This window comes from Ptychodera flava, chromosome 17, assembly GCF_041260155.1.
Source record: "Ptychodera flava strain L36383 chromosome 17, AS_Pfla_20210202, whole genome shotgun sequence".
Classification (NCBI taxonomy): domain Eukaryota; kingdom Metazoa; phylum Hemichordata; class Enteropneusta; family Ptychoderidae; genus Ptychodera; species Ptychodera flava.
Genome location: NC_091944.1, coordinates 15,271,726 through 15,287,464, shown reverse-complemented (window position 1 = coordinate 15,287,464; position 15,739 = coordinate 15,271,726). Strand labels below are relative to the sequence as shown.

The window sequence follows — 15,739 nt, the reverse complement described above, 5'->3', positions numbered from 1 at the left end:
ACCATCTGTTTACTGATATGACTAAGCATTTTCTGATGAAAAATTAACCCTATCCATGGATGGGGATGCAACTGCTGTTGATTTGGCACATCTGAAGTACCCTGGGGCTGATCTTCATCACAAAATCATTAAGGTTTTCTAAGGGGGCTCTTCCCATCTTAATGAAGTGGACCCCCTATGATTACGTAGATTTGTAAAATCGTTGCCCCCAGTATTCTTCAGTGTTGAAGTTCATTCCTCTCCTCTCCTGGTCACTACAAATTACAATTTACTGCCTATTTGAAAACATTTTGAACATCTCTCCTAGATACTGTCTCTATGGTAACAGCATTGGTAGTAGCAATCAGCGGGCAATCATATGAAACACGATTGTTCTGATATTACAGAATCTGTTTCCCTGACCTACCCGTTCTTCTTCCGACCGATGTTTGATGTGATGGAGGACGGATGGCAGGCATTCCTACCGGAGAATGAATTTGCAAGACTTCTAGGAGAAGAGTGGAGACTCAGCCACGTCAACAAAAACTTCGATGTGAGTTTTGCAAACATCGTTACAATTTTCCGATCATAAATGTATGTCTCAATTTATCTTTCTCAATACAGCATCCCAAAATAAACTTAGGATGCTGTATAGGTGGCTGACACATTTTAAACTTTGATTGAAGCCGCTGTAATCATCAGAACTAGAGCTCAGATCAATATTGCCTGAATGTGGTAGGAAAACACTCACTCATGGCTTACAGGATGTGGACAATTGTACATTCATTCAAGATATATATGTACATTGTCGTGGCTTGATCACTTGAAATTTGTGTTTTGCTCGAAAGATACAGGATGAGATGCTTAAGTACCGGTACAATACAATGGAAATAATAGGAAAGACTGACAGAACTGCATGAAAATGTCGGTATTTCAAAAACCTCAGATCTTGAATGTGTAGTAAATATAATATGGTACACATCTGAGTGCAGGTGTAGTAAAAATGTTTGGCAGCCATGGGTGATTGTTTTTCTGTGCCATTCTGATGATCATGTCCCAGCTGGAAGTCACTGATAATTACAGCAAGCTCATCTAAATATAGAAATGTACAAACCGTTAATTAAGAGGCTTGCTGTGAAGATTTTGGATGTAAAAATTACCAGTGTATTCAGTTCCTATAATAGTATATCATTAACTGTGTGAAATTGTACTATCTCTATACTGTATGAAATTGTACTATCTCTATACAAGCCTTGAATGCTATTGATGTTCCATATCATGAAGATTGATAAATTCCTGTCCAATACAGAATACATTGCATGATTTTAGGCCATGAATATTTTGCAGTGATTATCATCAATGTGTATTTGAAAATCAAAGGTAAAAATTCGGCCCTCAGTTAGTATGCCAAGTGACCTAACATGCTGACTGTCGTTTATCCCTCACAGGTTTGCTACTCATATCCCCAGTCTGTTATAGTTCCCAAATCAATAGATGATGCCACCCTAGTGAAGTCTGCGTCATTCCGTCATGGCGGTCGCTTTCCAGTTCTTAGCTATCATCACTCTCCCAACGGGGTAAGTAAGGAATTACTTTATGAACTTTCTTTTTTCAGAGCTATGATTAACCCTTCCACCATAATGGTTGAGCCCTACCCCATTGTTATCATTGGTGATTGAGGACCTGTGTACAGGGAATGGGGTGAACAGGTTAAAGTGAAGAAATTTGTGGGTAGCATTTCTCAAAGATTCAGTATTGCGGAAAACCACTAACTCCAGATCTCAACATTTAGCGTACCGTGCTTTTAACCTTACCACACCTATGTATGCCCAACCAGACATTTAAAACAATAGGATTGTTCCAAACTTTGGAGGCGACAGGGAAATCAAACACACCAGGTAAGCAGAAAGACCAGCAAACAAGGAGTATTGACAGTGAAAGGTAAAGCTCCACTCTATATGAGCATGAGGGCACACTGAATATTAGCAGTAGGTCAATAGTGTATTTTCAATCTTAAAATTGGTAGACTCCTTGATGCAGAGAAGCTGGCTCTGCGTCCATTAAGGAAATCAAAATCCAAGAGTTCAGAGAATTACACACCAGACAAAATTGTATCACTGTCTTATCATTCCTTAGAGATTTTAACGCTTAATGTTTTCATAACAACTCTTTTCAATTTGAAATACCGCAGCACATTTGTGATACCTGTTTGTTTGTATGCACACAGATGGTAATCATGCGATGTGGCCAGCCCCTGACGGGACCTAACAGTAAACGTTGCAAGGATGATGAGCGATTAGTCAACGCTGTGTTGGGAATTGGTAAGCGAGGATACATCATAGATACCAGATCACCCTCTTCAGCTCAGACTGCAAAAGCTAAAGGTATGTCTCTTGTCAAATATTATGTTAAGTAACAAATTTTAAATAATTTTCAGTTTTATTGACTTTGCACACTGCTTATTTGAAGCTCCCTTAGCTAGAACTTTGAAGTACTTACTCATATTCTCGTTCGGTCTGTAAAATGCACTTTCTTGTACTAATCTCTACATCACGTTGAAACGCCAAGTTTCAACTTGTCAGCACGTCCTGTATCTATCTTGTATAATGGCAGATATCATTGTTGATAATGGAGTTCATGTCTGGACTACAATGAATTCATCGATAATAACAGTGTATAATGTATGCAGTGCATTGTCTTGGCAAGGCCAATATTTTGTATCTATACATACTGTAGGGAGAAGAATGAGAAACTGCTCTCGTTTTACAGAACGAAATTGTCAAAAACAACAAAAATACAATCAAAAGTTATAGCTCTTGTCCTTTGATGACATCACTGTTGTTTCTTCATGCTGGTGCATTTAAGGGTCATAAGAAGCATGTAGATATGTTGATGATGTACGTATATAATATTTATGGGTATTTCTACTTGGGGAGAACAATTGTAAAGTTATCTCTCTGCATAACATAAAGTGTCGAGACATTTACATGTAAATTTTTCCTGTAAGTTTTGAAGGCTGATCATGAATGGTTTCTGATCATTGTGTGTGGCATTGTTTTGGAAACAACAATGAAATTTTGCAAAATATTTTGACAATTTGCTAGAATCCAAGGGCAGTCTTAATCACCGATCTCTAACTGCTGAGATGAAAATCGCAACAACACTTCAGAAAGATTCATAACACAATTGTCACAGAGAGCTTAGTTCAGGGGATACAATTTAACATGCTGTACAAGAGTGGAAGAGACTTACAGTATGTTATGAAAGTATCTGCTGATTCCTGTTGTTTGAGTCTAAGGTTATCAAAGTAATGGCTGTAGTATGAACAGGGTGGCCACTTTTACGTGTTTTTTAATGAAATGAATGGCTTTGTAACAAACTCAGAGTGACTCAACCCTAATCTTACATGTTACTAGATTTTTTGCTAAAATTTTTGAGTATTTTTTTGTAGAATTTAGCCATGAAGTATGTTGTATGCTGATGTATTAGTCTTGCAAATGTAGATGCTTGTTGGGTATTTTGAGATGATTTAATCGACAAGTTTGATTTGTTACATGTTCAGGAGTTCCTTCTGAAAGGTTTATATAATGATACATTCACAGTAATAATTCAATTTTAAATCTTTGTTGAGGCACATATAACTGCCCCATTTTCACCTTCAATGTCATGCATTTGTTAACTTCTATAGCCCAAAACTTTGTGTGTGATTGGACAGGCCTGTTGTTTTTTATCAGTACACAAAAAGCTTTCACATGTTCTGTCAGATATATATCTTCACTATGATTGATAATTCTAACTCCCATGCTCAAAGATAAAGGCAGTTACATGCACAGATCCTTGCTTGAGACACACATGATATATAGAAACGCATTTCAGTGCCCACTGAAAATATTATCTATGTATAATTCCGATTATCATAAAATGGATGTTGTAGATTAAAGTTTGATATCATCTCTGTGAATGTATTCCAATGAGACAGTCTTCTATCACTTTATGTATTATCCAAGTTCAGATCAAAGTCACCATAAAATGTTACCGGGATAGTATGTACATTTCCCATGCTAGTCATTATTTGTCTGTAAATGATGTATCTCCTGAATGACCCACCCTTCCCTTAAGGTACAGTGCGCTTTGGAAACACATTTTTTTTTCAGACCCTTTAACTTTTACATTTCTTTTCTGATGTACCACTTGTGGGGGCTTATTTTAAAGCTCTCGATGAAAGAAAAATTTTCACCATTGTAGTTTTTCGAAAATCAAAATGTTTTATTTTTCTCCATAAAGTTAACACAGGGACGGCAGCCATTTTGAATTTCAAATATCAGAATATCTTAGGTAATCTGTCTCTGTAGTACCAAATTTTGCACTGTAACCCCTTATTTTTTATGCTTGATTTTAAAAAAGAAAGGTTGAAATGTTCCTTGATAAAAGTTTGAGCAAAAGTTAAATCTTTTACTTTCGAGGCACCTACTACCTGAAGGATAAAGATTAGATTTTCTTGGAGGCCCTTCTAGAATAGCAAGTAGAACAGTTCCCGCTAGTATGTGTAGGTTTGTAAAATTAGTGAAAGTGTGCCTGGTTTGCATCAAATCTTGGCATTCAGTTTACAGAAACAAACTGAATCTAGAAGTATGACAGTAATGTACCGACCCTGCTTGTTTGTAAAACAAGTGATCAATGGCAAAATAGTGCTTTCCAACACATCCAACAGTGTTGTATTGCTTCCTGCTTGTGTGTGAATGTTTGCTCTCAGGTCTAAGATTTCCTTGAAAGGGAAAAAGTATACAGCACTACAATTTTGAAGGTTGTATACACCTCAGAATTGAAAAATTTAAAGTCCTGCTCAAAAGTTTCCTACAGGAAACTTTAAATCATTGATTTTCAAGATCAAGAACGAAAATCGAGGTCGCTGGACAAATTTTAGTACTGGAGAAACAACCTAAAATTTACTTGTTTAAAATTCAAAATGGCTGCCATCTCTGTGTTAACTCTATGAAAGAAATGATTTTGAGCTCATATTTGTTATGTATATAAATACCAAAAAGAGCTCATATGGTGAGTTGGTGGCGTCTGTATGTTTTTCTTACAAACAAGACAGTAAAACCTTCATTGCTTCAAAATAATTCAGCACAAGCAGCATACTAGATAAGCATTGAGAAACTTTGAGAGTCTGAATATCTGTCCCCTTTGGGGATTTTACCTGAACTCTCTGATTTTGTGCTTGGTTTCTAGGTGGTGGTGTGGAACCAGAGGCTCATTATCCACAATGGAGGAGAATTCACAAATCAATCGAAAGATTTTACGTACTTCAAGAAAGCATGAACAAACTTATTGAAGGTAAACAAGCTACAAGTCATCGTTGTTATCTGTAAAAACTGAGTAGAATATCTCCATGCCTGGACTGTTACCCTATGTTACCACAGTCCCTCCATCATGGACTGTGATATAACACAGTCAAATGGGCATAGAAAGATTCAACTGATATGGAAAATTATTCTGTGCAGGAGATTCTTAACCCTTCTACCACCATAGTTTGTCCCAATTGTGTTGTTTTCTGTGATAAAAGTGGACCTGTATACTGGGAAATGGGGGTGGAAGGGTGAAAATGTCTGATGATATGATGTATTGCAGTTGGCCTATGCCCATTTGTACTTTCTTCTTTGTTTCTTTGTCTATCTGTCTGTCAGTTTGTCGATCTGTCTGTCTGTCTGTCTGTTTGTCGATCTGTCTGTCTGTCTGTTTGTTGATCTGTCTGTCTGTCACATCATTTTTGGATTTTGTCTTTTAATGTGAGTGTATTTTCTGTCTGTTTGGTAGAGTCTAATAAACATCTTTTAAAAATTACTCTTCTTCAAATCTGTCATGTACTGCATGAGAACTGAAAATACCTGTCCAGAAAATACAGTGCACTAGTTGTCGTAGCTATGAACCCTCAGAAAGTGCAACACAGAAAACATTGATTTTCCAACACTTGAATCAAGCGCTAGCACTCATTTCATGAGATATATGTTGGTTTTAGAACATGAATTGGTATTTTTTCCTGTGATTGTTTGCGTTATACTTAAATAGCATCATGTTGCATGATAGGTGTATACCATAAGCCTTTTGTAGCCTACTTTGGTGAAGCCACATTTGATAAGAGTGTTCAATCATACAAATATCATAGCTACTGTTTTGTCAGCTGCAACTATTACACGTTAAATGAAAAAAAATTCTTCCGGGGAATAACTTAGCAACTTGCTAGAATGATTGATGTGTGTTTACTCTGTTTTGATGCGCAGCCTGTACAGATACCAACAGCAGTATGGATAAATGGATATCAAGATTAGAATCATGTAACTGGTTGAGTCACGTCAAAGATGTCTTGACAACGGCCTGTCTGGCAGCGCAGTGCATAGATAGGGAAGGTGAGCTGCAGCGTATCCTGGAAGACATGTCTTTGTCAAATATGACGCTCCTCAATGCACGTCTTGTTGTCTGATGTACATTTTTCCAACCAGACTTTACTTCAATGTTCACATTTTCAACCCTAAACATAGCATAGTTGATACTTAGGTTTTGGTGATGAGAAATTCTCCTTACTCGTATCTGATTCAGGAATTATTTTTTATCAAACCTTCCAATGAAGTAAATTTTCTTTTGCCGCACATAGTTTGGTACAGAGTTACAATATTCAACAACATTTAAACATAACACAAGGTAATGTTCATGTTGACTGTATGTTATAGGAAAAAAATATCTTTTTTTATCCAAGAATGCTTTTTTATGAAGAATAGCTCAAGTGACAAAAGATCAGACTTATCATGGATGTAGCACTTCACACATCATTGAATGAATGAGAATATTGTAGAAAGCAGAAATGACAATTCACACAAAGCAGTGTTGACACTGATGTACGATGTAGAGAATTCATGTTATGACACATGGCTAATGTGTCCTTCATCAGACAAGCACACACTGCTTTGCATAAAGTAATTGAATGCTGAGTGGTTTGTGCTTGAACCATCACTCTGTTTATTAGTAAAACCCTTTCCATTGAGTGGTTATACTGGATTAATGAACACGATGTGACGTATAGAGTTCACTGCAAAGTTGTGTAACTATCATAATAATGTCAATTATCATCAAATAAAAAAATTGTGAAAAATGTTCTCCACTCTTGAACTTGGCCATACATGTTGCTATAGCTACTATATTGCACGTATTTGTATTGCATTAATTTCTCTCCTAATAGCCGCCCATGTATGTTCAACTGAAAAAGTTCTTTTAATTTCACTTTAGGATATTACATGTATGTCAACAGACATAATATCCTCAGCAGACAATTGCAAAACCAAGCTTAGACTAAGGTTCAATATTTTAAAAAAATAGCCCTATATTTGCCAATGTTATTGCTGTTTTGGAGCCCGTAAATGTAGAAGTCCCTGTGTTTTCTCTTCACTACAGGTGCATCTGTGTTAGTTCATGGTTCTGAAGGTATTGACAGCACCCTACAAGTCACATCACTGGCCCAGATCATTCTAGATCCAGATTGTAGAACAGTCAGAGGGTAAAGTTCAAAGTTCATATGCAAATATTATGCAGTATAACAAAATTTTTCAAAACAGAATACATTGAAAGACCAATACAGGTTTAGTCCTTAGATTATCTACTTGAGATTAATCAATTTTCATCCTCATTGAGATATTTATTGCTGTGCATCAATTGTTGTGCATCTTATATATGCCTGCTATCAAACGAAGTCTGCAAACTGGAAAATCAGACCAACTTCAGGAAATACAGAAACGGTAATATCGGCATTCACACATGAAATTATGTAATTCAGATTTGACATCCATCATACAGAATCTCATTTTCTTTACAATATTTTGAATTCTTTCATTCCGGCAGATTTGAAGCCTTGATTGAAAGAGAGTGGTTACAGGGAGGTCATCCATTTGCCGATAGATGTGCAAAGTCTGCGTTTTCATTGAGTAAACCTCGATATGAAGGACCAGTGTTCCTGTTATTCCTAGACTGTGTATGGCAGGTCAGTCATTGTGATTTCCAGTATATATTTTGCCACTTAAAAGTACTTACTTTTTGTGATTTTTTTTCATTCATAGCAGATTTTTAAGGGTTTGGATTCGTTGTTCTATCGGTGAGATACCATTGTAAATAAGTCCCTGCAAAATAGTGGATACTCAGATCACAGAATAAAAGTGACTTATACCCAGTTTCCTGTTTTCAACTCAATCACCATAGTGCTGTGGGTTTCAGGCGATGAGAACGCAAACAGATTTGAGTTTGATAAAAGCCTATGTCGATTGACAATATTTAGTTGATCTCATCTAATATGTTTGCTGCATTAGGATGAATCCACCCAAGTGAAAAATGTTCTTTTCTGATTAAAGTTTTTCTGTGGACACTTTTTAAGGAATACAGCACAGAACACTGCCACGATGTCAGTGCATTCACAGTAGAACATATCGGCACAACTCCGATCTCCTGTTCAGGCAGCTTGAGTTGCCTGTGTACCAAGATCTAAACCAAAAGAATGCCAATATCATATATCATTTTGTCAATAGAGTGCAGTGATCAGGGATTTCATCTTTTGGCTGCTGACTGTCACACTTTGGCTGAGAGGCTGACATTGATTGAAAACATTGTGTTTAATATTTTCAGAAACCTGCATTCTCATAGTTTCAAATTGTCAGTACTATGACAAACCGTGACAGATGGCAAAATGTTTGCCCGGAACTACTAAGAGCAGTAATTACAATGAGTGGCTTTTTGTTCAAAATAATTTTTTGTCAAATCTTCTCATGTTTCATTCATTTGATCTCATCATAAAGGTAAATCGAAAGACTTTAAAACGTTTGCTCACACTTCCTATAATCAAGAATAAAAATCAGGTGCCACCATGCAATATTTGGTACTGGAGAAGCAGATTACCAAATATCTACTGAAATTCAAATTGCCACAAACCATGAGTTAAGTCTATGGGGAAAAAATTAAATTTTCGATTTTCACAAAAAAAGGCCAGTGACAAGCTTTATTACTCCTTGAGGTGCAAAATGAGCCCCAAATGTGATAAAATAATAAGATATTGTAAAAGTTTGAGAGTCCAAATATCTGCCCCCAAGGCACCGTCTACCTTAATTCAGTATGTTTTTTGACGGTCAAAAACACGAGCAGACTTTTCCTTTTTCTAAGATATATTTCTAGAACATTTTCCTTTCACTCCATGAAAAGTCAGTTTGAAAAAACTGACATTTTGAGTTGCATCATCATAATGTTCACTTGATCTGTAATGGATTGCATAACTAAGGTATCTTTGCTATCATAATATTGCTTGGTTTAGAGTTCTCACATTTCCATGGAAATATGAAAGGAATCTCACCTTGACGAACTGACTGACTGATTGACGTGATTTTGTGACTGAGAGAGTTGATTCCTCTACTGAATTGTGCTTGATTTCAGATATATCAGCAATTTCCATGTTCTTTTGAATTCAATGAGCATTTCCTCAAAGACCTGTTTCAACATGCATATGCATCTCAGTTTGGTAAGTGACCTATGTTATAGCCTCCCTCCCAGTCAAAAATTATCGTCCATCTGAGCAAATTGTACTCGTATTATTGTTCAAAATTGTCTAACCTTTTATATAGTAACTTGATCAGCATTTATCCTTTGATTTCTTGTCCTGGAGATTTTAGTTTGATTCTGTTTTTTGCAAATACACTACAACAGCCATGCCTTAAAGATACACTGTCACCTGTTCCAATTTTGCCACAGTTACCATGGAAAGAGAAAATCTAACCAATCACAGATTTGAACGGGTGGCGGCTTTTTAAAAACAGCGCCCTCACATGGGCATTTTGAATACCAAGGAACGCCCCTTTGACCATATATGGGCATATTTAGATTACAGGTGACTGTATACCTTTAACTTTACTGCTGATGCTTTCCATAAAATAAACTTAGTCAATTTGTAATGGTACTGTTTAGTTAGCTTCAGTGGAAAGGAACTTTTTGAGCTGTACTAGCTGATTCATTTTTTTCATTTCAATTGAAATTATGTTGTCTTCTACGGCACTTTGTTGTGTGTTTTGATGATATATACACCTTTGTCATTCAGTCTTTATGGTAATAAGTGCCTCAAATGTGAAAAACTTATGATTTTGCTAAAGCTTTCCTTAATGAAAGTTTCAACCATTCTCTCACCAAATCAAGAATAAAATTTTGGGGTCACTGTGCAAATTTTTGTAGTAGAGAAACATATAACTAAAGATTTACCTATATTTGAAATTCAAATTGGCCGCCATCCCTGTGTTAACTTTACGGGGGGAAATAAAATTTTCAATTTTTTGAAAAAGTAAGCCAGTAAAAATTTTTCTTTCGCCAAAAGCTTTAAAATGGTAGATCAGAAATGTTTGAAAAATTTGAGAGCCCAAATATCTGTCCCCAAGATGGATTCTATCATATGATGAGATTGAAGTATATGTTTGTTTAATTTGCATAGGTACTTTCTTGTGCAATAATGAAGCTGACAGAAAGAAAGTGAAGCTATCTACAAAGACAGTCTCTCTCTGGTAAGTGAAAAAGTCCAGCACATTGCACCAGTAAATCATCAGACAACACTCATCTGTCAGATTTAGACATCTTGTGTCTTTATGAGAGATTATCGCCTTTGCGGTCGCTCCCCTTTCTAGTCACAGAGACGAACATTTTGCAGCCATCCTATCCCCTCCGTTCTGTATCTTACAATCCAAAATTGCCACTGAAAACAATAGTGTTGCACTTAAGTGGCAGTATGGCTGAGACGAAGATGTATTGACAGCACACCTCTGTCTACTACATTTAGTTAGTTTACACATATTTCAGATCAACCTAACAGTTTAGATTTTTGTACCTGACATATGATATTTTATATTGCCTAATTCAAAGGCTCCACATGTGTTCACTGTTCTGTATTTAGCATTTCCAACAAGGTTAGGCAATATTGATTTGATAAAATACTGAATGGTTTTGACCTATGATAACACCAGTGTCAGTCCCTCATGTGTATGCATTGAATTGCCAAGAAGAAATCGGGTAAAATTTATCAGAAACTTCATTAACATGTACTGACATATTACCCTTACAAAAAAAAGACTTATTATGTGTTAAGATATCTGTGCTGTGCTGAATGCAGAAATTTGTAGACCTGTACGCAATGAAGATCAACTCCTAACCTGCAAAATAAGAAAGATTTTCTTATTACAAGGGTAAAGTTAATTCCCCCAAATGATTACTAGTATAAGATTAGTTTTGTATCGCAGGGAAATAAAAACAATTATTGCACTCCCCTCCATTTCAACCATCCATGAACGTAACAATGATAATCCTCCACTGTATTACTCTCTTTTCCATTCATTATAGGTCATATGTGAATCGACCGGAGGTCCTACAGACGTTTTGAATCCGCTCTATGAGAAAAACGACAATGTGATTTGGCCATCAGTAGCCCCGCAGAGCCTGGTAAGTCGTTTGTGATCGTTCCCTGATTACTGTCATTATCTGTGTAGAGGAGATCTTTGTGATCATCACTGTCTGCCTTGGGACATTAAGGGTGAATGGTTGAACGTCACAGCAAACGATGATGGCTTGATTTCCATGGTAACATCTCTAATATTAAATGGGAAGCAGTATTTCTTGCCTCTCCGCAGTGATATATAAGTTGTCAGAATTCAGAACGTAGGCTACTTATTTTACTAACCCTGTGTATGAATTTTACCAACCATAACTGAGATTCTGCTCATGGGCTCTACCTAGTACCTGTTGATTGTCTGATATCACTGTTACCTTCTAAAGAAGTGTGCTCACTCACTTTTCAAGTATCATGTCACACTGACTCTCAATGAGACAACTGACAAATGAAATGTCGCACTCTTAATGACTACAGTGTTCCATGATAAAAGGAAGCTGAAGACACTGTGTTACAGAAAAAGAAATACATGTAGATAAATGCACCTATAGGAATACATTATTCAATCTGCAATTTTGCAAGTGCATTCATTTTACCATTGTCCTCTCAAATTCCAGGTGTAACCAGTTCATTTTGATACTGGATTCATATAAATATCATATGTTTGTTCATGCAAGGAAAAATATTTGACAAGACAAATTTACCTCCCCATCATTGTTGGAAAAAGTGTTGTTTGTAGCACACCTGTCGTAATTGTTCCCTGCCTTAATGGATATTCTGTGTGAACTCTCTGTGTTAGCTTGAACTGCATGGCTTAATTTTGCACACAAGCTTTAATCAAAGTTTTTATAATTGATGTAGGTGCTGTGGACAGGCCTGTATGTACAGCATGAAGTTGATCAGACAGCGTGTGAAGATGCATGGAAGGAGATTGTCAGAATAAAACAACAAGACAAGGAACTCAAACTGAAAACAGTCAGGCTTAGAAAGTGAGTACTTGGAAATGTCCATTTTTGACACTAGAGGGCGCCACATAGCATAACTTCAATTTTTCCCACAAATCAAGTTTCATTGACAGTCTCACTCAGCAATGCTCGCTAACTTGCCTGGAAAAATGCTTTGAAAGTCAAGCATCAGTGTGAATAGATCGCTACACACATATACGATATAAAGCCATGATGTTTTTCTACATTGAATGTTGGTTCACATTTCACTTGTCCAAAAACTTTTCACACCATATTTAGGCTCTAACTGTATACACATGAGAATTGCAATACATGTAGCTTGTGTGAGTGAAAGTTTGTACTTTTACATTTGTGAAACATTAACACAACTGTGTTACATATGAATTCAATATTTGTAATGATAACAAACAAAACTTGCTGTCGATGGTAAAACTTACCCTGTATATACTATGTAAGATTTACGAGAATATTCATGTAAATTGACTTTTTGTTTCCCTCTACAGACAACTGCTTGAGTTACAGAAAGAAGCCGTAGAGAAGAATTTAATCGTGCAATGAGCTGGTCTCATCTCGTGAAGACCATATTTACCAGTGATATTTTTCCTTATTTATACCAACAAGATTGTGACTTATCATTGACTCACCATTAAAGGGTAGTTAGGGTGTTGTACCAAGAATGGGGCCTGGGGGAAAACTGAGAGATTGTTTCAACTGGTATTGACAATCTGTGCATATATGATACAACTCTGTCTTCAGTCTCAAGCCTTTGGAAATCCATTCGCAATTCAATCAGTGTTCTGTCGAGTGAAAGAGTACTGAAAATGTTTCAACAGGACGAACGTCTATGTTGTTTCTGTCTTTCTACATATTCTGTTAATAGACCTGGTAGTGACTTTGCAAACACAAGTAATATGACATCAGAAACATCCATATTATGCACTAGCCATACACTGTGTAGCGATCTCAGTCAAGATAAACAGATCCATGATGTCTTTCTTGAACGTTCAATCACCATTGACAAGATGGAAGCACGAACATGTTTGTCATTTATTTGCTTGTGAAGTGTCCTCAACATCTGTGTGTTTGCTGTTGATTTCCTCATACCAAATTCTGTGTATACCGTTACCTGTACTGGACAACTATGTGACAACCTAATGTTGATGCTGTACTAAACTACAGGGCATTTGGGACAGCAGGATTTGTAACATAAAGGTGTTTTATTAGTGTTGCTAGCTTTTGCACAGCGCCACCACAGGCTGTTGTGAGAAGCATTCCAAAATGGAATGTAGCCATAAGCATGATATTGCAATATGTAGTTTCATTCCACCTTGCACTGAACAGTCACTGTGATTCAACAGAAACATAACACCGGATAGATCAAGCCTTGTTTTTGCCCGTGACACTTTATTTTCAAAGCTAGTATGGGACGTCAATGAATTTTCTGAGTTATGATCATGTTTACTCCACCAGAGTAGCCGTCATGTGTGATAATAAAGGGTTTGATAATTGACATGAGTTAGGATTATCCATTTCATGCAATTCTCACAATGAATTAAGAATCGGGAAACAAAGATGTTATTAGATGAAATGCTTGGCTGTTGAATGAACACTGCTTGCACTGTTTTGATAGCAAAGGCTTTTGTAGACTATAGAAATGTTTTCTAAAATTAATACATTTTGTGTAGAATTATGAGTATGGCACTTGGAATTTAGTGTTCATGTGAAACGTCTGTGTGTCTGATTCAGGGTCAAGTTTTACACAAGTTTCACTGAGTGTATATTACGCCAAGATTTACCTGTCGTGGTAAGTGCAATAAAGAAGTGTAATTTATTGTCAATTTTGGGGAGCATTTTAAAGTCTTGTGTAGTTTTCTTATCAATTATGTCAAATGTGTAAAGTGGAGAATTACAGATACACGGGAAAGCAGTGGAGGTTTTTAAATTTTTTGTCCTGAAATTATCTCATGTCTGTTCATGAGTTGGTGCGGTGACCCTTTGATGACCTTTTGATAGAGTGTACCAAAGTGTACTGTGATTATCTATTTCAGTGGCATCTTTAGAGAGTGTGCAGTCTTTAAAATGTCAACCTTTCCACCCCTTGGCCTAAATGAATAGTTCCAGCGTCACCATTGTGAACAACAGGGTGCAAAAAGACTTGAGTGTGGATGGGCTAATGAACACGGTAAACTTTGTGGGTTAATAGAGAATGTAAGAAATATGTCAATGTGTGCCACAATGACACTTTTGTTTTTGTTTGCATATTGTATTGAGTGTAAACCACTCACCTGCTTATTAAACCATATTGGCAGTCATATTCCATGAAAAGATGTACACCTGATTGCGGTCCCAGGGACTGTGATCTGACGTACAATGTACTCCATCTTGCCAGTTTTGTCATCCACAGTATAGTTTGCATCTAACAGTAATGACTGCTACCACATTGTTATCCTGCTTTTGAGTTCAAAGACTTGGATATTATGGGATACACCAGTGCTTTTTCCTCAATTCATCTGTCTTCAACTGCGTTCAAAATGTCCCCTGAGCGTTTTGAGTCAGTTTGCATTCATCGAGCAACCTACATGTTGAGGACTTGCTCGTACGTAGCACAGATTTTGTATGTTCGAAAATAAGCATGCAGGCAAATTCTGACATTTTAAGTAGGCAATGATAGTAGAACATCTTAAAGAAACTTGCCATCAATACAGTGATGAGATCACAAACCTTGATTTGCACAGAAAAGACTGCCCTAGGTGTTCGGCTCTATATCACCAATAGTTGTCGATTTCTTCCCAAGTCAAGTAATGGATGCTGTAAATAGCCACATCTTAGAATAACATTTACCACTATTTATTTCACATGGATTGCAAGTCCTGAGAAATTTTTGTTCTGTTTTTTGCAGTGAAGTTTATCATGTCAGCGATTCAAAGTGGATTAACATATTTTTTAAAAAACTGGTTTCCATTTTTTAAGTTGTTCACTGTTGTTCTGATCCCAAGTAATGTATTTGTAAATGTTGTAATTGTGAAATAAAAATCCTAGTTCAGAATTATTGCCAGACAATTGTGTTTTACACGTAGAATGTCCAACTATATCATTGTATGCAATGACACAAATCAACCTAGGACAGAAATCGACGTCTTGAAATGTTACGCTTGTCATAGAGTCGTAGACAGTTACAAAAGGTGCTGACCAACCCATGTTCGGCAGAATCTGCAGGGTACTTCCCACAAACTCAAATCATGCCAGGAGTATAGAATTAATCAAAAATACTTGTCCAATCTGTAGTTTTTTACAGCCAAACTTAATTTATTTTCACGTCGATGTCATTTAAATATTGCACTCTTAA

The 15,739-nt window shown here is 36.5% G+C and overlaps 1 protein-coding gene across 1 annotated transcript in view; it reads left to right on the top strand.

Annotated features, from left to right (window-relative positions):
- The window catches only part of LOC139115575 (myotubularin-related protein 9-like), a 32,422-nt gene extending 16,969 nt beyond the window's left edge, over window positions 1-15,453 (top strand). The window contains 13 exon segments of the mRNA XM_070677815.1: window positions 387-532; window positions 1,428-1,556; window positions 2,207-2,363; window positions 5,212-5,316; window positions 6,261-6,386; window positions 7,426-7,528; window positions 7,870-8,008; window positions 9,442-9,526; window positions 10,484-10,553; window positions 11,383-11,417; window positions 11,420-11,481; window positions 12,290-12,417; window positions 12,897-15,453. Of these exon segments, the coding sequence (XP_070533916.1) occupies window positions 387-532; window positions 1,428-1,556; window positions 2,207-2,363; window positions 5,212-5,316; window positions 6,261-6,386; window positions 7,426-7,528; window positions 7,870-8,008; window positions 9,442-9,526; window positions 10,484-10,553; window positions 11,383-11,417; window positions 11,420-11,481; window positions 12,290-12,417; window positions 12,897-12,951 (1,340 nt within the window). The 3' untranslated portion in view covers window positions 12,952-15,453.
- The last annotated feature ends 286 nt before the right edge of the window (window positions 15,454-15,739 follow it).